The sequence below is a fragment of the Salminus brasiliensis genome, chromosome 6 (genome assembly GCF_030463535.1).
Source record: "Salminus brasiliensis chromosome 6, fSalBra1.hap2, whole genome shotgun sequence".
In the NCBI taxonomy this organism is placed as follows: domain Eukaryota; kingdom Metazoa; phylum Chordata; class Actinopteri; order Characiformes; family Bryconidae; genus Salminus; species Salminus brasiliensis.
Genome location: NC_132883.1, coordinates 41,833,079 through 41,857,436, shown reverse-complemented (window position 1 = coordinate 41,857,436; position 24,358 = coordinate 41,833,079). Strand labels below are relative to the sequence as shown.

At 44.0% G+C, this 24,358-nt stretch overlaps 2 protein-coding genes and 1 pseudogene across 6 annotated transcripts in view; 2 read left to right on the top strand and 1 right to left on the bottom strand.

Moving 5' to 3' along the window:
* The first annotated feature begins 2,452 nt into the window (after nucleotides 1-2,452).
* Nucleotides 2,453-5,671, top strand: LOC140557727 (E3 ubiquitin-protein ligase TRIM35-like; annotated as a pseudogene).
* An 800-nt stretch (nucleotides 5,672-6,471) lies between these two features.
* On the bottom strand, nucleotides 6,472-10,029 carry LOC140557726 (E3 ubiquitin/ISG15 ligase TRIM25-like). The gene is made up of 7 exons (XM_072682453.1): nucleotides 9,277-10,029; nucleotides 9,012-9,107; nucleotides 8,685-8,918; nucleotides 8,454-8,598; nucleotides 8,079-8,171; nucleotides 7,667-7,762; nucleotides 6,472-7,404 (listed from the first exon to the last, which is right to left on the bottom strand). The coding sequence occupies exons 1-7, from the start codon at nucleotides 9,904-9,906 to the stop codon at nucleotides 6,872-6,874; spliced, it is 1,827 nt and encodes a 608-aa protein (XP_072538554.1). The 5' UTR covers nucleotides 9,907-10,029; the 3' UTR covers nucleotides 6,472-6,871.
* Nucleotides 10,030-15,284: 5,255 nt separating this feature from the next.
* Nucleotides 15,285-24,358, top strand: part of aak1a (AP2 associated kinase 1a) — a 55,789-nt gene continuing 46,715 nt past the window's right edge. For all 5 annotated transcript variants that reach the window (XM_072682448.1, XM_072682447.1, XM_072682446.1 and 2 more), the window contains exons 1-2: nucleotides 15,285-15,414; nucleotides 16,189-17,272. In XM_072682448.1, coding sequence (XP_072538549.1) covers nucleotides 17,113-17,272 — 160 coding nt within the window. In that variant the 5' untranslated portion in view covers nucleotides 15,285-15,414; nucleotides 16,189-17,112. The remainder of the gene's footprint in view (nucleotides 15,415-16,188; nucleotides 17,273-24,358) is intronic.

Here is a 24,358-nt window from a genome sequence, read left to right as displayed (position 1 = left end):
AGATCACACGTCCATTTTGGACAATGCAGAGGGTCCTGGGCTAAGTCTGATGAAATTTGGTTTAGTTAAGAGAGAATCCACCACTGGGACGTGAGCTGGGAAGCCTGCTACAGGGACTGGCCAAGTCCTCCTAGTTCCACCTGTGAAAGAAGGCATAACGTGAGGTTTCAAGAGATTAAAATGAGACAGACCTTGTGTCCTTATTCCTCACCTACAATCCTTCCCCAACTTCCCCAAAAGTACTGCTTACTTCTTAATACTCTGCAAATTACAGGTAACTGCCATAATTGCCTTTGGCCAGCAGTGTGACCTGTTTATCCCAGAATGCAAGGCAAGTTTTATGACGGTGTACTGCAGGATACCATGCTCTTAAATACTCTCTTAACCGAGGATCACTGAAAATGGTGGGCCCATTAAATCTAAAAACTAGTAAATATATATATATATTTGGTAAGTAAAGGTGCACATATTTGTCACGGTACAGTGTGGACTGTACAGCGAAATGTGTCCTCCGCATTTAACCCATCTGGTAGTGAACACACACTCACACACACACACATGTGTTAGGGGCAGTGAGTACACACACACACACACCCAGAGCGGTGGGCAGCCAACTCCAGCGCCCGGGGAGCAGAGAGGGTAAAGGGCCTTGCTCAAGGGCCCAACAGTGGCAGCTTGCCGAACCCGGGAATCGAACCCACAACCCTGTTATCGATAGCCCAGCGCTCTAACCGCTGAGCCACCACTGCCTGACATGGTTGTGTTTTTTATACACTGTATCTAATTCTATGTACAATTCCAATTTTCCATATTTTGTAAGGAATAATTCTGTAGTTTGAACCATGAACCTTGCATTCGCCTCTGTAATTCCTCAGTTTGGCCACTAGAGGTATCTGATCCACATTGGTTGTTTTCATCCCTGCTACGTTCGGAGGAAACGCGACCTCTAGCGGCGACGAAAAGACTACAAGGAGACTCTTGTAAGAGTCGACTCACAACTGAGAATCGTTTGGGTGAGTGTCGACTCGTCAAACGGTACGTTGGCGTAACCAAGCAGAAACTACAAAAATGCGCCCCAGTGAAATGTTCCTGAGCCGAACTACAGGCCACGGCACGCAAATTTACTACAGGAACTACATTTCCCATAATGCCTCACCGTCTTCCCAAACAATGACTGTAAAACAAAAAAAACTACAGGGGAAAAAGCCTGACCAGCTCAGGGTCTGTTTTTGAGCCAACCAGTACAACCAAGCTGGCTGACTAGCATGACCAGCTTTACCAAAATAACCAACCAGTACAACCAAGCTGGCTGACTAGCATGACCAGCTTTACCAAACTAGCCAACCAGTACAACCAAGCTGGCTGACTAGCATGACCAGCTTAACCAAAATAACCAACCAGTACAACCAAGCTGGCTGACTAGCATGACCAGCTTAACCAAAATAACCAACCAGTACAACCAAGCTTGTTGACTAGCATGACCAGCTTAACCAAAATAACCAACCAGTACAACCAAGCTTGTTGACTAGCATGACCAGCTTAACCAAAAATAACCAACCAGTACAACCAAGCTGGCTGACTAGCATGACCAGCTTTACCAAACTAGCCAACCAGTACAACCAAGCTTGCTGACTAGCATGACCAGCTTAACCAAAATAACCAACCAGTACAACCAAGCTTGTTGACTAGCATGACCAGCTTAACCAAAATAACCAACCAGTACAACCAAGCTTGTTGACTAGCATGACCAGCTTAACCAAAAATAACCAACCAGTACAACCAAGCTGGCTGACTAGCATGACCAGCTTTACCAAACTAGCCAACCAGTACAACCAAGCTTGCTGACTAGCATGACCAGCTTAACCAAAATAACCAACCAGTACAACCAAGCTGGCTGACTAGCATGACCAGCTTAACCAAAATAACCAACCAGTACAACCAAGCTTGTTGACTAGCATGACCAGCTTAACCAAAATAACCAACCAGCCCAACCAAGCTGGCTGACTAGCATGACCAGCTTAACCAAAATAACCAACCAGTACAACCAAGCTTGTTGACTAGCATGACCAGCTTTACCAAAATAACCATGCAGTACAACCAAGCTTGCTGACTAGCATGGCCAGCTTTACCAAACTAGCCAACCAGTACGACGAGCTTGTTGACTAGCATGACTAAGATGGTTTACCAGCATAACCAGCTTTACCCAACTAGTCAACCAGTAGGACCAGCTTGGTCTAGTCTGGTCATCCTGACAGGGCAGTTAATTCCCCAAACTCAAAAGAAAACATACGCTGTGCTGGTCCACCAGCTGGACCATCCGAAACCAGCTACAAGCAGGACAGTCAGAACCTGTCCGTCCTAAAAAAAAAACTCCCACTAAGGAAGTGCTAGGTGTCTCCAGTGTGTTTACTTCCACATAGCTCAAAGTGAAAGTGTGAGGGATGCAAGCAAGGAAAATGGCTTCTGGGTTTTCTGTGGAGGATTTCTCCTGTCCTGTGATCTTCAAGGATCCTGTCCTTCTGTGCTGTAGTCACAGTGTGTGCAACGTCTGTCTGCAGAGGTTCTGGGAAACCAAAGGATTCAGGGAATGTCCAGTTTGTAGGAGAAGGTCCTCAGCAGACAAACCTCCCATCAACTTGGCTTTGAAGAACCTGTGTGAGACGTTCTTACAGGAGTCCAGTAAGAGAGCCTCAGCAGGGGCTGACACTTCCTGCAGTCTGCACAATGAGAAGGTCAGACTCTTCTGTCTGGACGATCAGCAGCTTGTGTGTTTGGTGTGTCGGGATTCGAAAGTACACTGCAACCACAAATTTCTCCCCATTCAGGAAGCGGCACTAGACTGCAAGGTAAGCTGTGACCAGGCTTTTCAACTTACTGTGAACTGTAAAAATGGACAAACATTGGTGTGTATGTCCTGCCTTTCCAGTGCACACACCTACGAAATATGGACAAAAGTTTTGGGACACCTGCTCATTCATTGTTTTCTTTTTGTTGGAGTAACTGTCTCTACTGTCCAAGGAAGAAGGCCTTCTAGGCCTAATCAGACCTGGATTTTGAGAGACAGCGACATCAAACTCTGCATCTGATTTTGTTTCTTCTAAACCGTGTGATTTTATTCCAGTAAGAGCTCAAGACTACCCTGGAGCCCCTGCTGGAGAAGCTCAAGATGTTTAAAGAGTCAAAGCTGAGCTGGGATCAGACAGCAGAACATCTAAGAGTCAGAATGAAAAACTACCGGCATTATTTTTCTGAGCATCGTGACATAACCTGCCATAGTTCATTTGCATCTCTCCTTCATTCCAGACTCAGGCCCAGTGCACAGAGCGGAGGATTAAAGAGGAGTTTGAGAAGCTTCACCAGTTTCTACGGGATGAAGAGGCCTCCAGGTTAGCTGCTCTAAGGGAGGAAAAGGAGAAGAAGAGCCTGAGGATGAAGGAGAAGATAGAGAAGATGAGCAGAGAGATATCCTCACTTTCAAGCACAGTCAGAGCCATAGAAGAGCAGATGGGAGCTGATGACATCTCATTTTTACAAGTAAGGACTGTCCAGTCATTATGGGGGATTATTAGGAACGTATACACTATATGGACAAAAGTATTGGGACATTTGCTTATTCATTGTTTCTTCAGAAATCAAGGATATTAAAAAAAGATCCTGCTTTTTTGGAGTAACTGTCTCTACTGTCCAGAGAGGAAAACTGTCTACTAGATTTTGGAGGGGCATTGCTGTGAGAATTTGATTGCATTTAGTGACAATGAGCGTGTTAATGAGGTCGGGATGTTGTATAATGATTATAATGGTCCGTATAGTGTAGCCAAAAAAATCCTGATCCCAAGCTAATCAAAAGGAAAAATGCTTAGTTTCTAAAATACCAGATTAATTTACTATCATTTTTGTTTTTTTCATCCCAGAACTACAAGGCCACAATGACGATGTGCTTTCCTACTGTGGTTCTGAATCCTGCCTTGACTACTGAATGTTTTTCCAGAGCTCACTGCACACTACAGAATCCAGAGAAGCCTTCAGGAGCGCTGCTCCACGTGGCAGAACACCTGGCCAACCTGAAGTTCACAGCCTGGGAGAAGATGCAGGAGATGGTTCAGTTTAGTGAGTCCCTCTTTCTCATATCCTTCATTTGTCCCTCTTTTTTTTTCCTTGAGGCACACTTACACCTCTCAAAACGTAGTGTGGGCTCAAACACGCCCTTGTAAGTGAGTGGGCGGGGCTTAACTACTGTAGGCTGAATGAAATCAGTCAATCAATCAATGGAATTTAAGAACAATGGCAAGATAAAATCTGCGCTAAAATTCAACATTTATGTGAAACTACAATGAATGAAATAAGGAATCAGACCTTTTCAGATTTCATAGGCCCATTTTTTAGCCTGCTGTATATATATATATATATATATATATATATATATATATATATATATATATATATGTCCAAATGTTTGTGGACACCCCTTCTAATGCATTTAGCTACTTCAAGGGTGTTTTCAGACCTGCACTTTCTATTCCGGTTAAGTCTGACTCTGGTTCGTCTGGACCTTGATGCAAGTTGTTTGGGTGGGTGTAAATGCAGTCAAATACAGGGACCAGACTGAGACCCTTGAGTAGAGGTGATTTTAGCCTGGTCCCAAATGAACCGGTTTGGTCGTTTTCCCTAATAAACGCTGCATGGTTAAATGGCTAAAGTGAGCGTGTTTCAGCGGGAATGGGCCGTCAGTGCATACCCTCTATACTTCGAGCATGGGCACATTATTAAATACTTCTATTTTTTCTTCTATCAGCTCCTGTAACTCTGGACCCCAACACTGCTCATCCTGCCCTCGTCCTATCTGACGATCTGAGCAGTGTCCAATTCAGTGATGAGCGTCAGCAGCTCCCTGAGAATCTGGAGAGGTTTGATAAGCTCGCCTGTGTCCTCGGCTCTGAGGGCTTCAGCTCAGGAACACAGCTGGGATGTTAAAGTTAGAGATAAGCTCTGGATATTGGGTGTGGTGGCAGAGTCTGCTCAGAGGAAGGTCGAGACGTGCTCCAGAGAGGGTGTTTGGTCATTGTGGTATCTCAATGGCAAATATGCAGCAGGTTCCTCACCACATCCTGGGACCCAACTCTTAGTAGGCCGGAGTCTCCAGAGGATCAGAGTGCAGCTGGACTGGGACAGAGGAAAGCTATCCTTTTCTGATGGTCTAACAAACAGACACTTACACACAGTTTCCCACAGATTCACTGAGAGAGTCTTTCCATTGTTCATGAACGGCAGTAAAGTCTCACCTATGAAGATCATACCAGTGTTTAAAGACTCACCCGGGCTGAGCGAGCATCAGAGCCTTAGGATGTAGACACCATGTTTACCAGGCCCAGGACCTCATGAACATGGCTTGTGACTGACGGCGCGGTAGCAGTGCTGGGTGAGGCCGGCGCGGTAGCGATGCTAACATCACGATGGTAGTGAGGCTAACTGATAGCCATGATAGTGATGCAAGGCCGGCAGCTGGTGCTGTAGCGACACAAACCTTGCAACAGTGATGCTATCACCACAGTTGCAGTGCTAACATTGCACTAGAGATGCTGGGTGAAGATGGGGGCCAGCTTGCTGCTAATGCTGCGGTAGTGATGTTGCCAGCACTACTGTACAAGTCCTCGATCACCCACTACCTCGATGCTGGAGATACAGAACATCAGCGTGAAAGAAAGCTGGCTGTTTGTATGTATATGTATATGATGTCTGATTTTGTCTTGCACAAAAATATTGGGACATCTGTTCATTCATTGTTTCTTCCAAAATCCAAACAGTATTAAAAAAATAGTGTATCCTGCTTTTGTTGGAAGCTTTCTGCTAGATTTTGGAGGGAGCATTGCTGTGAGAATTTGGTTGCATTCAGCATCACACCCCACCACATCCCCCCCAACTCAACCCAAAAGTACGGGCAGGCGCACAAACCATCATTCCAGAGAACACAGTTCTTCCACTGCTCCACAGCTCAATGCTGCAGGGGGGCTTTCTACCTCTCTAGCCCACGCCTGGCATTAGGCTGCATGGTGCCAACAGGTTCATGTTTAGTATTAATCCATTGGCAGTAATTATCTACAGGAACTAGACAAACTGTGTATGTGTGCCTTTGCACATCTGTCTCAGCAATGGGTGCAACTTAATGTAGCTAAATGCATTCATTAGAAGGGGTGTCCTCAAACAGGCTGTGAAAACAAATTTACATGTATGGCATTTAGCTGACGTACTTATCCAGAGCAACTTCCAGGGTTACTTATATTGCAGGGGTGGGGCAATGTAGTGTTGAGAGTCTTGCCCCAGGACTCTCATTGGTGTAGCGCAGCATAGTCACCCAGACTGGGAATCGAACCCCAGTGTCCCACATGGTGTTGTAGCTTACTAGCAGGTAGTTGTGTTATCTGTTGCGCCACACCAACCACATTGGAGGACAATAAAACATTTAACGTAATCTAATAATTTCAATACCTGGTTTAATTTACATTGTGTAGTGAAATGATCTTGATCCAGTGGCAGATAGATTTGCTTGTTTCCACAATGATATTGATTGATATTTCGACTACATCTAAAATGATTTACAGCCAAAATAACATGTATTACAGTGTTTTTGTTCTGACAGATCAATCCCATGATCTGAATATTGTGATTGAAATCAAATGTGGAGTTTATTTCTGTTTGATATGAAGACTGAAATACACAGTGGAACAGACCTTTTACATCTGTGTTACAAATAAATGCACATTCCATAGTATATAAGACACACAGGACAGACTTCTAATAATCTGTCAGAGGCTAGACAGTATTTTTCTAGACTCCCCTTATAAGAAATTAGATTAACACATGTTCTATCGAAACATTATTTAAGATCACATATCTGAAAAACATTATCATAATCATAAAGCCCAAACCCAGCATAGAGGGGCTGAGTGAAGGTGGTGTGGACTCTGTGGAGGAGGGTCATTGTGCCAGATACGCTGTAGAAGGACAGAATTCCTGCTCTGTGATCCACATACACTCCTATTCTGGAGGAGCTGGAGACGTCACAGAGTGTAATCTGCTTATTATTGTGTCTGAAAGAGAATCTGGAGCCAGAGCAGATCAGACACCAGGACTGATCATTAGACCCAAACCTAGACTCATTAAATCTTCCCTGTTTTCTGATGTTTTTATAAGACACTGCAATATCAACATCACTGAAGCTACACTCAACCTCCCAGTAACAGCGTCCAGATAGACTTTCTCTACAGAGAACTTGCCACTCTCCATTAAATCTCTCTGGATGATTAGGATATCGCTGGTACTGGTGCATCAGTGTTGCTTTTGTGTTCCTCTCAGACAGAGCGAACTGTGCATGTGCTGTGTTTGGATCCAGGGTGAGCTGACAGGAATCTGATGGAGGAGAGAAAAAGAAAGTTAAGAATGTTTGTAATGTAAGAAAACCATCTTGGTTAAAATGTCTCACAGTTATTCAATTAATTCTGAAAGAGAAGATAAAATCAGTAGAATGAGGAGAAGTGCAGGATTTTGTCTGATTATGGATTGATATTAAGCAGCATGTAGATGTTCAACTCTGAGGATTCAGAATAAATATAAGGACCCCAGTTTTGAATGTAGATGTGTGTATATGGTTGTGCATGGGTGTGATACTCACATTTAAGAAATTCCTCTCTGGTTTTCGGTTCAGACAACAGAAGGATGTGTTGTGGTTTCTGCCAAGCATTAGCCATCATGAGTGGAGAAATAAACCCTGAAAATGAAGGAACATCTTAGATAGCAGCAACCAATCAAAATTATACTTAGAAGTAGAATCAGAGCACAAAGAGCAAAAAGATAAAGTGTGACCATAGCAAAATCTCAAAACCCTGGTCATTGATCTGATTGTTTGGTATGATAGAAATGAAGCTTCAGTAAAAGTACAGTTTTCTCTCTGAAGGTTCTGCCAGCCCGATTCTGCTCTTTCTTTTGGACTCATGAGAAAATCTACCAAAGCTAGCATCACATCACATTAAATGTACTTCCTCAAGCTTTCTTTAAGATTCATCTTCTCACATAATTCCTAATACCTCCAGAAAACGGGAACAGACTCGGTTCCACTCGTTGCATCAGTCCTGCAGGTTTCTGCAGAGCACTAGCCGTCGCTGATGAAGAAATAAACCCTAAAAATACCAGAAAATCTTAAATAGCAGCAACAAGTGAAACATAATACTTTGATGTGGAATCAATCTGGAAACAGTTAAAGTACAGCATGTAGATGGTCAGTATCTCAAAACCCTGGTCAGACAACAAATCATTGATCTGATTGTTTGGTATTATGGAAATGAGGCTTCAGTAAAAGCCTGATTCTGCTCTTCCCTTTGATTTAATTTACCAAAGCTAGCATCACATCACATAAAATGTTCTTTAATTCTTTAAGATTCTTCTCACATAACTCTTTGTACCTCCAGAAAACCTGACCAGTTTCGGTTCCACTCGTTGCATCATTCCAGTCACAGCTTTCTTCAGTTCCTCCATGGAGAATTGTGGACTGACTGTGAATTGGGGTAAGTCTGCACATGAAGGTCGAGCAGAGAGAGACGGGAAACTCTGCAGAGAGATGAAGAACCACACTGATGTATACACAACCTCTCACATACTCTAACTGTAGATAATCAGAGAGTCAGAGATGTTACCTGGAGGAACTGGATTGGTTCCTCTGTATGTAGAAGCTTTACCAGCTCAGCGTCTCTCCTCCTCAGATCAGCAATCTCCTGCTCCAGGTTCTTCAGGAGTTCTTCAGCCTGACTCAGTTCAGCCTTCTCCTGAGCTCTGATCAGCTCCTTCACCTCAGAGCGTCTTCTCTCCATAGACTGAATCAGGTCGGTGAAGATCTTCTCACTGTCCTCCACTGCTGCCTGTGCAGAGCGCTGTTAGGAGACACACAGAGAGGAGGGGCTTCATCTGACCCAACACTGGACTCTTCACTGGAGTGCTGAAATGGCTGTGGTCAGTATACTCACCCTGAGAGTCTCCATGGCCTGTCTCAGCTCCTGAAGCTTCTTCTCCATCTGCTGGATTCCCTGCTGGGATTCCCTCTGAGTCGCCACCAGCTGCTTCTGTGGACAAAATACACCAAACTTCCTGAATCACCACACAAAAAGTGTTGCATGTTACACAGCTGAGATTATTTTACTGCGTTTATTACAGCTGGGTGTCTGTCAGCTGACTGAAGTTCACACTTGGAATAAGCAGTTATTATGGCAGGAGTGACAGTAAAGGCCCTACCTGTTTCTCAGCTCTTTCTGCTGCAGCTGAGACTGTCTTATGACCACTGTGTTCATCCATCACACACAAATAACAAATGACCTGCTGGTCAGTGCGACAGAAAATCTCCAGCAGTTTATCATGAAGAGAGCAGATCTTCTCCTGCAGGTTCATGGAGGCTTCCACCAGCTTGTGCTTCTTATAGCCAGGAGATTGATAGTGAGGCTGAATGTGAGCTTCACAAAAGGAGAGCAAACACACCAGACAGGACTTCACAGCTGTGTGTTTTACTCCAGTGCAGACATCACACTCCACCCCTCCAGATCCAGCAGGAGGAGCAGCAGGAGGAGCAGCAGCAGGAGGAGCAGCAGGAGGAGCAGCAGCAGCAGCAGCAGCTTGGAGCCTCGTCTTCCTCAGACTATCAGCTAGTTCAGCCAGCATGGTGTTCTTGTTGAGGACAGGCCTTGGAGAGAAGGTGTGTCTGCACTGGGGGCAGCTGTAGACCCTTCTGTGATCCTCTCGAGCCCAGCAGTCCTTAATGCAGCCCACACAGAAACTGTGTCCACAGGGGATAGTCACTGGATCCTTCAGTAGATCCAGACAGATCGGACAGCTGTAGGAGTCCAGAGTTTTTAGAGAAACTTCTGCCATGTTACTGCCCGAACAGACCGAGCAGAGAGAGAGAGACAGGAAGGGCTTCTACTTTCGTTTCTCCGATGTTTTGCTCATTCTGTGGGAGTGGCTTGCGTGCGGGAAGAGCGCCTGACCCAATGTGGACCCAGTGGACACACAACGACGATGTCTGGTTTTCTTGAATCCTGGTCCTCCACGTCACATGACCCAAACATTAAAATAATAAGATTATGGTCGCGAATATATTCAAAAACCTTGATTTTTTTTGTTTTAACCAGTATGTTAAATGTTGGTCAGACCTAAAACTAAAAATGACACTATTCTCCCATATTCATTTTACCATTTCTCAGATCTCTAACTTGAGATCTGAACTTTTAATGATCTGTAAAACATACAAGTCTACATCCACTAGGGTAAATGAGTTGAAGATCTGCGATTTCGCGCCGCGTTTCACGCGCTCCCAGCTTTTTTTAAACGCGATGGCTCGCGAGTTCAGCTCTGAGGTGAACCGTTTGTTTGACTCCAGAGCCGTTGGCGCTCCGGACGCTGGGCTTCGTCTTTTTCAGGTAAAATCACTATTTTTAATAAAATATAGAATAAAAAACACTGCTTTATATATCCTGGTGATTGAATATGTCATTTATTTAGTTATTTGTTAAGAAAACTCGCCGTTTTCTTCAAACTATCCACGTTAAGGGGCGTTAAACGGCTAACGTCGTTAGCTAGCTAGCTAGCTAGCGTATATGTTATAGCTAGCTAGCTAGCTAGCTACATAGCTAGGTATGAATCTTCAGCTGGCTAAGACAAGCAGGCATTAGCATAGATGAGTTTGCTGGCCAGCTTATTTTGACTTAAGGCTGCTGCAGTCAGTAAGAGTAAAGTTAGCGATAGCTAGCTAGCTAGGAAGAGTATCAAATGTTAGCTAGCTAGCTCTACAGCCAAGAAAGCCCAGCAGCGTCTCTACTTCCTCCGGAAGCTGAGAAAGGCCCGCCTCCCTCCACCCATCCTCACCCTCTTCTATAGAGGGACCATAGAGAGCATCCTAAGCAGCTGCATCACTGCCTGGTTTCATTGGAGTCTCTCTCCTCTCCGTCATGGACATTTACACCACCCGCTGCATCCGCAAGGCAACCAGCATTGTGGATGACTCCACCCACCCTTCACACGGACTGTTCTCCCTCCTGCCATCAGGAAGAAGGTACCGCAGCATCCGGTCCAACACGACCAGACTCTGCAACAGCTTCTTCCCCCAAGCCATCAGACTCCTCAACACAACTCAACTTCTGACCTGATGTCTTTTCTGTTACATGCACTCTCTCTCTCTCTCTCTCTCTCTCTCTCTCTCTCTCTCTCTCTCCAACCATTTACCCCAGATAAAAGGGGAAGCATTTTTGCACAAAGCATTTGCACTAATAACTTTACTACCTCACTGGATAGAGAGCATCCTAAGCAGCTGCATCACTGCCTGGTTTGGGACCTGCACAGCCTCTGACCGCAAGACCCTCCAACGCATTGTGAGGACAGCTGAGAGGATCGTCGGAGTCTCTCTCCTCTCCGTCATGGACATTTAGCTACACCACCCGCTGCATCCGCAAGGCAACCAGCATTGTGGATGACTCCACCCACCCTTCACACAGACTGTTCTCCCTCCTGCCATCAGGAAGAAGGTACCGCAGCATCCGGTCCAACACGACCAGACTCTGAACTGCTTCTTCCCCCAAGCCATCAGACCTCTCAACTCAACTCAACTTCTGACCTGATGTCTTTTCTGTTACATGCACACTCTCTCTCTCTCTCTCTCTCTCTCTCTCTCTCTCTTTCTTTCTCTTTCTCTCTCTCTCTCTCTTTCTCTCTCTCTCTCTCTCTCTCTCTCTCTCTTTCTCTCTCTCTCTCTCTCTCTCTCTCTCTCTCTCTCTTTCTCTCTCTCTCTCTCTCTCTCTCTCTCTCTCTCTCTCTCTCTCTCTCCAACCATTTACCCCAGATAAAATGGGAAACATTTGCACTAATAACTTTACTACCTCACTGGACTCAATATTTATTACACACTGCATAATTTGCACACTACCGCCAATTATTTATTATATTAATATTAATATTCAATTATCCTCTGTCTGTACTGTGTTGTGTTGTCTGTCCGCACTTGTATTGTGTTGCACTTGTGTTCTGTATGCACTGTGTCTATGTTGCACCATGGTCCTGGAGGAACGTTGTTTTGTTTCACTGTGTACTCTGTATGTAGCTGAAATGACAATAAAACTCACTTGACTTGACTTGACTTGAGCTAGCTATGTTTGTGGTTAATGTTACAGTAGCGTTAGCTTTAAAAGTAGCTAGCTTGCTAACTTTAGTACTAATACTCGTTTTCTAGCTATTTCACCCAGCTAAACTCCATTCTCTTTACAGTGTAGCTTTCGGTTGAGCCCAAGAGATCACATAAAGGTAGCTAGCTAGGATGTTAGCTGGTAAAATGCATATAGCTAAGTAATTTCATTAGTATTCATTAGCTAGTATTATTAGTATTGTCCAGGGCAGTGTTTCTCAATTCCAGTCCAGTTGTTTTATTTTCACTGCTTACCTAAAATTACCTTGGTGAACTAGCTAGCTAGCTACATCAAATTTAAATGGCAAAAAAACATTCGCTGGTCCATAGCTAAATCCCTTGTCTTCTGTATGTATGCATTTTAAAGGGTCCATATTCAACATTTATCTTGTATTTTAGTTTCATTGCCTGAGGTTGTTTTATAAAATATGAAAACTGGGGTTATGCACCAAAGACCATATGATTAATTTTTACAGACCATTTCCAATCTCTCTTTATGTGTTAAGGAATTAAGCAGGATATTTTTATTTCTCTGACTTTAAGACGGATATATGTAACAGAGCTAAGTTCTGATTGACTGTATTAAATTAAGCAGTTCAGACTTAAACACTCCTTATAACTTCAAAGTGAGTGGGCAGGGCTTAACTGCTACACTACACTTTTCCTTTTATGTTTGTAGAATTGTTTCCTGAAACTCTTTAGTTTAATCCGCATTATTTAGTCTGCATTATGTGTTTCTTTTAGCTGTCGTAAAAAGGAGTAGAGTGTCGCCAAAGTCAGATTTTACCCTGGAGATTACTGGACACAGCTCACTAACTATAAGTGCTCATAAACCTCATAAAACATGAGTCCAACCTACTGCATTGGCAATAAAATAATAAAATGAGTAATACAATTTCCAGAATGATACTGATTGCTGTTTCCGCTATATTTAAGATAATGTCACAACTAATATGTAATATTAATGTAATATAAGGTGTAAATCTGAATATTGTGATTGAAATTATATATGGAGTTTATTTCTGTTTGATATGAAGACTGAAATACACAGTGGAACAGACCTTTTACATCTGTGTTACATAAAAGTACTCATTCCATAGTGTAAGACACAGGACTTAAAGCTGCTGGATTACATGTTGTTTCAGTGTGGACTCTGTGTAGGAGGGTCATTGTGTCAGATACGCTGTAGAAGGACAGAATTTCTCTCTACATACACTCCTATTCTGGAGGAGCTGGAGACGTCACAGAGTTTAATCTGCTTATTACTACTAAAAGAGAATCTGGAGCCAGAGCAGATCAGACACCAGGACTGATCAGGACATCTGAAAGAGTCCAGAGTTTTTAGAGCAGCTTCTGCCATTTTACTGCCCACACAGACATAAACAGATAGTTTGTGCTATAAGGAAGTACAAAAAATATGGGAGGAGTGTGCAAAGTCATTGCTGTACTTTGTACTTAGCAAGTTTATTAAAATATACTCTCATAACAATGTGTCTGATAGAACTCTGCTGACCATCTGGTTTATTCAACTCAAAGGAAAACTAAAGTCGTGGTTTTTGAATACATTTATTTAATATTTATTTATTTATTTTTAATTATTTATTTATTATATTTAATTATTTTATTAATTATACATTTATTTATTAGTCTTATTAATTTATTATTTATCCTAGTTACTGCAGTTATGTTCTTCTATTCAATCTATACATTTTGTGCAATGGATGCTTTAATTCAGATATATACTGTATTTTGAGTGTCAGGTCAAGTTGGTAAGCAATGATAATATTTTATAAACCTTTTTTTGTTTGTTTAACAACAGATACACAGTTTTCCAGCCCCCAATTCTAAGTAATCCCTTGAGCTGCCACACATAAGGTAACCTACAGTTATAACACATTTGACACACATATATGACACATTTCAGAATAAAAAGATCTTTATGTTGTTTTTATGGTCATAAAAATAAGTGACCTAGCATGTTAAGTCTGTAGTAACTTCACCCATCTGCAGATGGCGCTGCACAAGAATGATTGGCCTATAAATACCTGCGGGGTGTCCGACAGGATTCATAGATTGAGAAGAGGTGGTTCAGTGCAGTGAATGTCTTGTTAGATGTAAAAAGGAGTGACTATATTTGGGCGTGGCCAAAGACCATAGTGTGAAGGAAGTAGCTGAATCTGCAGGTGTATGGAAGCTTACGGTCATACGGGTCTACCAGCAGTGGCTGAATGACGAAACTGACAGACAGGGACCGCCGGCGTGTTTCACGGCTTGTGAATAAAAAAATTGCTTCACTCGCAGACAACAATTGCTTCTAGAAGCCAGCGCTGGTCCTCCACCATCAACTTCTGAAAGAACTCTCCTCAGGGGACTGCAGACCATCAACATATGGAGCAGACTGGCACGCAAGAGGCCTTCACTCACTTCTGCTGGGATTTCTGCCACTGCTGGTAGACCTGTATAACCGTACGCTTTCATACACCACACACCAGATTCAGCTACTTCCTTTACACCATGGGCTTTGGCACGCCCAAATAAAATAACCGCATGGCTGTGATGAAGCAGACACATAGTGAAGTCAGGTGTCGTATTTCTTCACAGCTGTGCTGTTATTTAATTTGGGCGAGTTCTGTTGCTTTTATACAACAAGTCCGTAAAATAAGTACGAAATGGATACAGTAATGAATACAGTAATGTGGTACAGCAATGAACTGCAAATGCTTCGGTTCCTTCTGCAGCTCCTTACACAGACCAACAAGTTAAACTCTGTTTCCCACTCCATTTTCTTTCTTACTTTCTTTCTTTGATTTATTTCTGTTTTTTACTCATGTTCTACCCAATTTAGATCGCCGATTACCCAACACGTACATATCCGTCCCCCAACACACCAACACACGCCTCCGACACCTGCCCAACCAGCCACACCTCTTTTTTGAACTGCAGCAGATGCGACATCACCAGGGAACCAACGCACCTGGAGGGAAGTGTCGTATACCTGGGTCTGACGCACCGCAGACCAGTGCTAGCAGATGCCAGTGATGGCCAACGCTGCACCAGTGTGATGTGGGGAGGAGCCATCTTCCCACCCTAGAGACAGCAAGGCCAATTACGCTCTCTCGGGGCCCTGGCTGCCGATGGCTAGCAGCGTGATCGGGATTCGAACCAGCGACCCTGTGATCACAGTGACAGCGCCTCCGTATTTCCTGGTCTCTTTTGCTCTTGCATTTTCGTTACTTTATGGGTCGTTATGTCATTTATAGTAACGTTGTTCAGCGGAGTGCTACAGTGTTAACTTAACAGCTACTTAACCAATCAGCTTGCGTGACCAGAGCTAACTATTGTACGAGATACTCATAATATCTCATAATTAGGAGACATATGTCTTCATTTCGACACACGTCATATTTACAACAAAATATATCATTAACAGGATACGTTCCCATGATTAGACATGTCGTTTGTAAGACGTAATGTTTCATAATAAGGATAGTTCTTTTCTCATACTAGAGAGATGTCACAATTATGGCATACAATGTCAATTTTATGACATAATATCTCATATTAAGAAGAAACTTTCTCGTAATTAGCTGCGAGATACTTAACAGGATACTTCGTCATGATTTTGAGATGTTGCATATAATAATTTAATGACATGATATAATAACATGATACTTCCTCATCTTCCTTTCATCTCATGATAACATGATGCTTTCTGCTAGAGACATATGATCACGATATGACATATCTTTTTACATCGTAAGATCTCGTAATACTTCCTTGTAATTAGGAGATATGCCATAATTACTACGTAATATGTTGTTTTTACAATATCTCAATATTTACAATGCCAAAGTAATTTTTTTAATTTTTGAATATTGTCTAATACAAGGTAATTTATTTATTTGTTTGTTTATTTTTACATATAATTATGTGTCTCCACTGGCTCATCCAACTGCCTCTGTTTATTCCCTTTGAAACAGCTCCCCCTGTCGGCCAGTCCCGGAATTCACCTCAGCCTTGACGTCAACCTCTTCTTTGTGGACTACAACTACCAGAAGCCACCGCACCCCGTGGACATTGTAGTCCACTAAACCCAGTCTGCTCTCGGATTATTAAACTTCTTCGCCGTTTATACATTTCCTTAACAGCGTCTCGGCCTTTGCTGTGCAGCGCAGCGACGAGCACGACGGTCCATCCGTCTGGACGCGGCAGAAAAGCGGGCTCGTCCGCAGCGTCGACCGGCGTTGCGTTTCCTGGTGTTTGGGGCTGTGTGTATTTTCTGGAGCCTCACGGAGGAATCAATGAGGGACTCAAGCGAGACCATCAGCGAGACCTTCTCCGAGACCTTCTCCCAAACCGTGAGACTCTGACTGGATTTCTGGAGAGCTCCCAGGACAATATCCTGGCTCTAACGGCGGAGGGGGTCCCCTGTTATCCGCGGTTAGCAGCAGCGCCGGCGGGGCTTTGGGCTGAGTTGTATGTGACCTTAATGAAGCAGCCCTGCCGTGTTTACGTTTCCCCGGTGTCAGAGCTATGTTTCTGCTTGTGGATCAGCCGGGAGATATCGTTAGATAGCCAGACCAGCTGTTAACGAGTTACCGGGACCCCCCCCAGAGATGTTATCGGGGCTGGTTTAGCGATTTCAGCAACACACTCCGGTATCTCTGCACTTTATTACTTTATTCCCCCTCCATCTCCACCAGTATCACATTTTAGCCACATATTTCTGTCGAAACAGGCCGTTTTGCGAGGTTTTGACACAGCTAGCTAGTGTTTCTGCCTCCGTCGCTTTTTGCCAACGTTGACTCAAGCCGGTAGACATCACTCGGATCCACAACAAGCTGTAATTCATGTTATATAGCTAACTCGACTCTGGACATTTGCCTGCTGTTGTGAGAGTAACCATGAAGAAGTTTTTCGATTCTCGGAGGGAAATGGTCGGGTCTGGGCCCGGTTCGGCAGCGGGAGGAGGCGGCGCTGGATCCGGCAGCGGAGGCACCTTCATCGGCCGAGTTTTCACCATTGGCCGCTATCAGGTGACCGTGGAGGAGACCATAGCTGAAGGTAACTATGCATTGCTGCCTACGTGGTACCCTCACTCTCCCCTTCCTTTCCCTTTATTATGTAGGGTACTTAAAGAACAAGTAGGCACCATAACCCAGTCATTACAGTCACTACATACTTAACCATGTCTGCTTGGACATTTACTTGTGTATGTGGATGTCAGATGATCAGCAGCAAATGGACAGTGAGTGTCTTGTTTCTGAACGTCAGATGAACTGAGACGTGTGTATGAGTGCAGGCCTGGACTGCTGCTTCAGCTCTGAGGTCAGGAGACTGAGGTCAGGAGACTAGGAGCTAGGGAGGGTCTGTGCCACCAGCAGAGTGTCAGGAGTCGGAAGTGAGCTGCCCGTCCATCTGACTGGTGCCAGTGTGAGCAGAATTTTTAGCCGTGAGTCACGCCTGAGGTTTTAGCGGGTCTTATAAAACCACTCTCAGCTTCGAGGGAACTCAAGGTATCGGACATTAATAGGGGACGATCACTGAACATGACATTTATGAAGTTAAGATCATTAACAAGCGCTTTCTGAGTTGGAGATTGAGTGTTGTAGCTGGACACCACTTAAATTACCTGGGTTGGGAACCACTGGCCTAACTCATAGCAAGGTAGGCCATCTCTGTGTCTCGCAACCCTCTTATAAAAGCACTCTCAGCTTTGAGGAAATGTTTCAAGCAACTAATCAAACAGTTATAGAGTAATTATTTTCATTTCTGAGGACTCGTGATGTAACGTGAAATAAACCAACTAGTGTTGGGTCTTATAAATGATTCACACATCCAACAGTAGCCTAACTCTGTGGTTTCTGACCCCTAAGTCCTGGAGGACCTCCTGTCCTGCACATTTTAGTATTTACCCTGCTCCCAACACACCTGATTTAGAGCTAATCAGCTCATTAACAAGGTCTTCCTGAGTTGAAGATGGTGGAAATAATTGAAATATGCAGGGCAGGAGGTCCACCAGAGCCAGGGTAAGAAATCACTGGACTAATGTATAGCAAGGTAGACCATCTCTGTCTTGGTAGCATCTTATAAAACCATTCTCAGCTCAAATAAAACATTTATAGAGTCTTCTTTTTATTGCTGAGAGTCTTTGAGGTCTGTCCTTGAGGTCTGTTAAACCGCATGATAATGTGAAGAGCAGGGGCTCCTCCAGGACCATCATAAATCATAGCAAGCTAAACCATCTCTAAAATAAATCTGGCTAAAGAAAAATAAATCAGGCCTGCTTTGTTTTTTTGGGCGGAACCACCATTACAATGATACTGGTCATATTGGTTTGAGAAATTTGGTAGCTTCCTTTGCGAATACACTGACCAAGCTGTGTTGTAGCTGTACAATTCCCCTTTTAATGAAGCATCTATGGCCAGAGGTTCGCATGTCCAAGGATCATGTTACTAAACGGGTCCATTACTCAAACTGTTCTCCTTCACACAATCCACTTGCTGTTTTGCCCCTTGTTAAATCAAGATTTCTGCAAACAAGATTCCAGTCGGTTTAGGCTTAACAAGGACTTTTGGTGCTGCTCCAGGGATGGGTAATCCTGAAGTGGGAGGCTGTACTTGTTCGTGTTAGTCCTGCATAAGCATGTTTTGTTCAAGGGCTAGTGAACGCTAGCATTGGCATTACATAACGACTGTATGGCAAGTAGCCCTACCAGTAGCATCACTGACAGGTGAAGTAAAAAACATTGATTGTCTTCATCTACAGTGGCATCGGTCAAGGGGTGGGTACACAAGTTCTAGGCAGCAAGTTCTTGAAGTTCAACAGTCAGTTCTTGGAGGTGATGTGTTTAAAAACTGGAAAAATAGGCAAGAGGAAGAATCTGAGCCACCTTGACAAAGGGCCAAATTATGATGGCTAGATGACTGGGTCAGAGTATTCGCCTTACTGAACTCAGAACTGCACATTGTCATGACCTGTTGTCTGGAAGTCTGGGCAAGACATGATCCTTATCTAGTCACATCAGACAGTACATTCTTAGGCACAAAACATGCACACAGATGCAGGTGCTTTGAGCTAAGCAGACTGGGTTTCAGCCGTAGTTGCGTTTAAAAATGTATCCTGACAAAAAAAAAAAGTGTAACGCAAGCGAGTGTTGCATTCTGAGTGTTGTCGCAAGGGGTGCTACAGCGGCAGCCATGTTGTCTTGTACCGCCGGCATGCTGTTTTCCAGTGAGCTGTCATGGGGGACCAGTTTTGATGTGATTTTGATTTGTCCTGTTCGTCCTCTACAGTGCTGAGGGTTTTAGGGCCACAGTAATGTGGAACAAAAAACGCCTGGTGACTTTGTACAGCAATGCCGGGCGTTTTGAGTTGTGTACTTGAGTTGCGAATCCAAAACGTGTTGTTCTCTCACACTGCTCAAAAAAACATTTCATTATTAAGGCCGTTTTCAAACCTACAGTTGGTTTGCACTTGTCCAAATCCGTTTACATCTTTGTAAACTTGGAGCATTTTCCCCATGGCTTGGGTTTGTTTTCACACAGCTCTCTCTGCTTATTGATCAGACCAGTCTGGGGGTGGGAGCTAGAAAGGAAGTACAGGAAGAAAGTCCTGTGTTCTGGACGGGTGCATATTTCTGTGCAGTTTAATGTGGAGCAACGATAGAGATGACATTTATTAATAGCTGTAGTAGCTGATTATCTGGGCAGTGTATTAATTAACACATGGCTACGGGGGCCATTTAGCAGAAACTTGCGGAGTACACCTGATAGCCAGGTTGGATCAAGGTCAGATCATACTCTCGGCACAAACCAGGTGCCCAGTGCGGTTGTTTTACATTTACATTTACGGCATTTAGCTGACGCTCTTCTCCAGAGCGACTTACAAGGTTACTCGTATTACAAAGGGCCAACCTAGTGTTAAGAGTCTTGCCCAAGAACTCTTATTGATGTAGCGCAGCATAGTCACTCAGACCAGGGGAATCGAACCCCAGTCTCTCACGTAAAGCACGGTGGTAGCTCACTGGCAGGTAGTGGCGTAATCTGGCGTAATCTGTTGCACCACACCAACCACTGTTTTGGTGTGCATCTGAGATCTGAGTGCGATTACTCTATTCAAACCTGCTGGAAAACAAATCGCACCAAGGGCGAAGACGAACCAGCATCTGATTGAATAGATTTCAGGTATGAAAATGCCCTTGGTAAACACTAAAATCTAGGACGATGGGCCCATTCTTGTCCAGAAGTCCGATCAAGATGATCCACTCTTACAAATAAGTGGATACAAAAAGCTACAGAAAGTTGTCCGTGTGCTGCCATAAAAGAACCACTTTTGGTTCCATAAGGAACCATTTTCGCAAGAGATGTGTGTAAAGAACCTTTTAAAGGTTTAAAGAAGCAGATGTAAAGGTTCTTCACACACTCATTTCTCTTTTAGAAAAAGCTTCTTCTTGGAACCGAAAACGTCTCTTCTCTGGTAGCACCTTCAGCATTTTGAAGAGTGTAGCTTACTTTCTTTGAAAGCTAAGCCTGTCAGCGGCCTAGAGGTGCAGCTTTGCCTGTGGTGTGGTTTTTGAGTCATTACGGACCACGTCTCAACACCGTGCTCCCGGAAGCAATTTCTTTTCCCCATTGTTACGCTGTGCTAAACGCCTCTCCTTCTTCTTCGTTCATTTGCACAGGAACATTGACAGCCTCTCTCTCTCTCTCTCTCTCACACACACACGCGCATACGTAGGGTTTGTTTTGCAGCTTTAGCCTTTAGCGCCTGGTGATTCATTAGCATAGTGAATAAGGCCGGCCTGCTTCACTGTGCTTTACTTTTCAAGGCTGTCTCTTTGTGTCCTCATTGCGTAGAAAGTAGGCTGAGTCATCTCCCTGTAAAACCTGTTCACGCAAACAGGACGGTGGGTCACGGCGAAACACTCAAACTACTGGCTTTTGCTGATGAAAGACTTTAACTTGAAAGCTGCTGTGAGCTACTTATTGCTGGGCTGCACTGATAAAATTCAGACTCTCAGTATATTCGGTATACCCTGATCAGCCATAACATCCATTCTATCAGCCCCACTTCCCAAATAGGAGCACTCTGTTTCTCCACATACTCTCTTAGCCTTCTTTCACCCTGCTTGACAGTGGTCAGGACCCTACAGGACCGCCATTATTTGGTGGTCATTCGTAGCACTGCCGTGACATTGGCATGGTGGTACTCTGGTGGCACGACTGGCTCAGACACAGCAGTGCTGCTGGAGTTTTTAAACAACTCTATTAGACATGCCCACTGTCCAATACTTGGTCATGCTTTATGCAGTCTTAATATACCTGTTATAGCTCTGTTATAAGGGTGTAACGATACACAGATTTTGAAATTGAACGCGGTCAGGATGCAGTACAATTTGTGATGCGACAAAAATAAGGAGTGCTTGAAAACATTAATCGACCACAACGTTGCACCACCTGTCTAATGTTAAGTAGGTCCCCAGATCTGAGCATCCGAGGCATTGAAAAACATTGAAAAATACTGAATATTTTTATGAGAATTATTAAATTGTCTGTTTAGGGCTTTCGTGACCACTGTTGGTCCATTTGGGCCTCCGCAAGGGGAGTTGAGGCTGTACTTCCATGTCAGCAGTCCTGCATGCCTTTTGTATTTTGGAATGTAAGGTCACGCTGAGGTTGCAGGCCAAACACTCTTTAAATAGAGGGTCCAAGTCAGGGTCAACAGCTGGGAGTAGGTTGGTCTTGACCTTCCACCCAGTAAGGAAGAGGATCTGCGGACAGCTTTTGTTCTGGCGGGGTCAGCAAGAAGTGATGGAGCTCATCGTTTTACACCCATACACCCTGCTCTTTCTCCCTTATGGCATCCTTATTGCATTGCAGGGGCTATTCATAGTCTTCCTGAAAGCATCTATACAGAATGTGCACGGTGTTCTGCCAGACGGACTGTTGTAAATCTGATTTCATTGGATCTGCAGTGAGGGACACTTATGCCTACAGGCTCTGTCTGGCGAGTACAGGGTTGTCTTTTGTTTATGTATCAGCTGGATCTTGCTTTTCTTATTTTAACAGTATTTCTTTCTGTGTTTTTCTCCTTTTACACAAATACACATTCACAACACTTGTCGTTTTGATGATCATCATTATTTGTGAAGGAGTTTGGAGTAGCAGGAATCTTTGTATTAAAGCTTTGTGCAGTCCTAAAGGCCTGCTTTTCCTTCATAGACTTTAAAGGCCTTCTCAGTGCTGTAGCACTGTAGACATGTCCAATATTTGTCCAATATATCCGCCTCTGTTGGCTAAAGTACACTGTGACCTGGTCAGCTATACTGTACACAGTCATCCGTCATCTGCTTTGCCACACACAGAGTTTCCTTTCTAAACCTTGGCCTGTACATACGCTACACCCTTGGTTGGTGTCAGTGCAGCTACAGGTCCCTTGTGGGGTTAAACAGATGGGTACATTTTAAATGGGGTGGCTTAGGTAGGTAAGTAGAATAGTGAGTTTTCTCCTGTTTAGTAAATATCGTATGCTCTTCACAAAGAGAACAGCCAGGCCTGAATCAGGCCTCATCCAGCAAGAGCAATAGGAATCAACCTCAGGTCCAGAGGAACTACAGATAATTGATTTTACCAGTACTGCATATTCATATTTGGGCATTTAAAAATTTTATTTGGGTCTCATTCATTGATTCCCTTCTGTTCTGATGGTTCAGCTCTTGAGCACCTTTGCTGTTTGCTCACACTTCTCAGTTTAGAACTTCAGCTTTTTGTTTTAACAGCTACTAATGACCAACTTCAAGACGTTCCACCTCAGTTCAGTCCTGAGGAGCTTATTGGATCTGATTGTTGGTTGCCTTGGCAGCCCATGGTCTGACTCGTTTCACCCACATGATGCAGGCTGTCGTATCATTAACAGCGAGATGCAGACACAATATACTGTATCTGATCAGTCGGAACACCTGCCTAGTACTGGTGCCGCCCAGAGCAGCTCTGCCCTGGTGAGTCATGGACTTCAGAAGACCTCTGAAGGTGTCCTTTGGTTTCTGGCACCAAGGCATTAGCCGCAGATCCTTCAGATCCACAACTCTGTGACTGGTTTACCGGTTGTCCTTTCTTGGAATGCTTTCGGTAGGTACTGATCACTGCATACCAGGAACACCCCACAAGACCTGCCTGATTTTCTGGAGAGGTTCCAACCATGTCAGCTTTTCGTCAAAGTGGCTCAGATTCTTACACGTTTGCTCTTGATTTCAACACATCAACTTGCTCGTTCCTTCTCAGTAGCTTATAATACTGACACTTAGGGAGGTAACGGTGGTTCAGCTTGACCAAAAGCCGACCCTCCCCATGCAACTCAGTTGAAAAGCAGCTGAAAAGTTAGTTTTACAGCTTGGAGATGCTTAGCTGAAATATTTTGTCCTTGCAATCTGCAAAAATCTCTAAGTACACTCATGTCTTGGAGGCAAGAGAGATAAAAAAATGTTGAATTAGAAATTAGAAGAAAAAGGCAGGTCTAGTGGGCTGGGCCGGTTTCCTACCGTACAAATGAGAAGACCATGTGTGTGTGTATGTGTGAATAATAGATGGTCGACCACTAATTTATTCATTGCTGTCACTGATGGCCGCCATCTGTCCGTCCCCAATGAGCTTGTGTGTGTGTGTGTGTGGTTCAGCAGTGTGTTTTGGGGTGAGGTGCTGTCAATCAACTTTTAGTCTGAAGTCTGTTCATTGTTGTTAATGATACACGTACACCAATCGGCCTTCGGCCAGCAAGTGAACAGTCTGACCTGAAGTCGATGTGTTGGAAGCAGTAGATATGGGCAAGTATAAGAATCTGAGCCTCTGTGACGAGGGCCAAATTGCGATGGCTAGACCACTGACCGGGTCAGAACATCTCCAAAACATCAGGCAGGTCTTGTTGTCTGGTTCTGGTATTCAGTGGTCAGTACCTACCAAAAGTGGTCCAAGAAAGGACAACCAGTGAACCAGCTACAGTTTCATAATAGGCACCCAAGGCTCATTGATGCGATCCATGTAGACCCCTCCTCACAACTTCAGAGGTTGTGCCTGAAGTTCATGCCTTGAATGGTCAGATCTGTTGTGAGGACCTACTCAGTGTCCATGCCGGCACTGTGTTTGTAATGTTTTG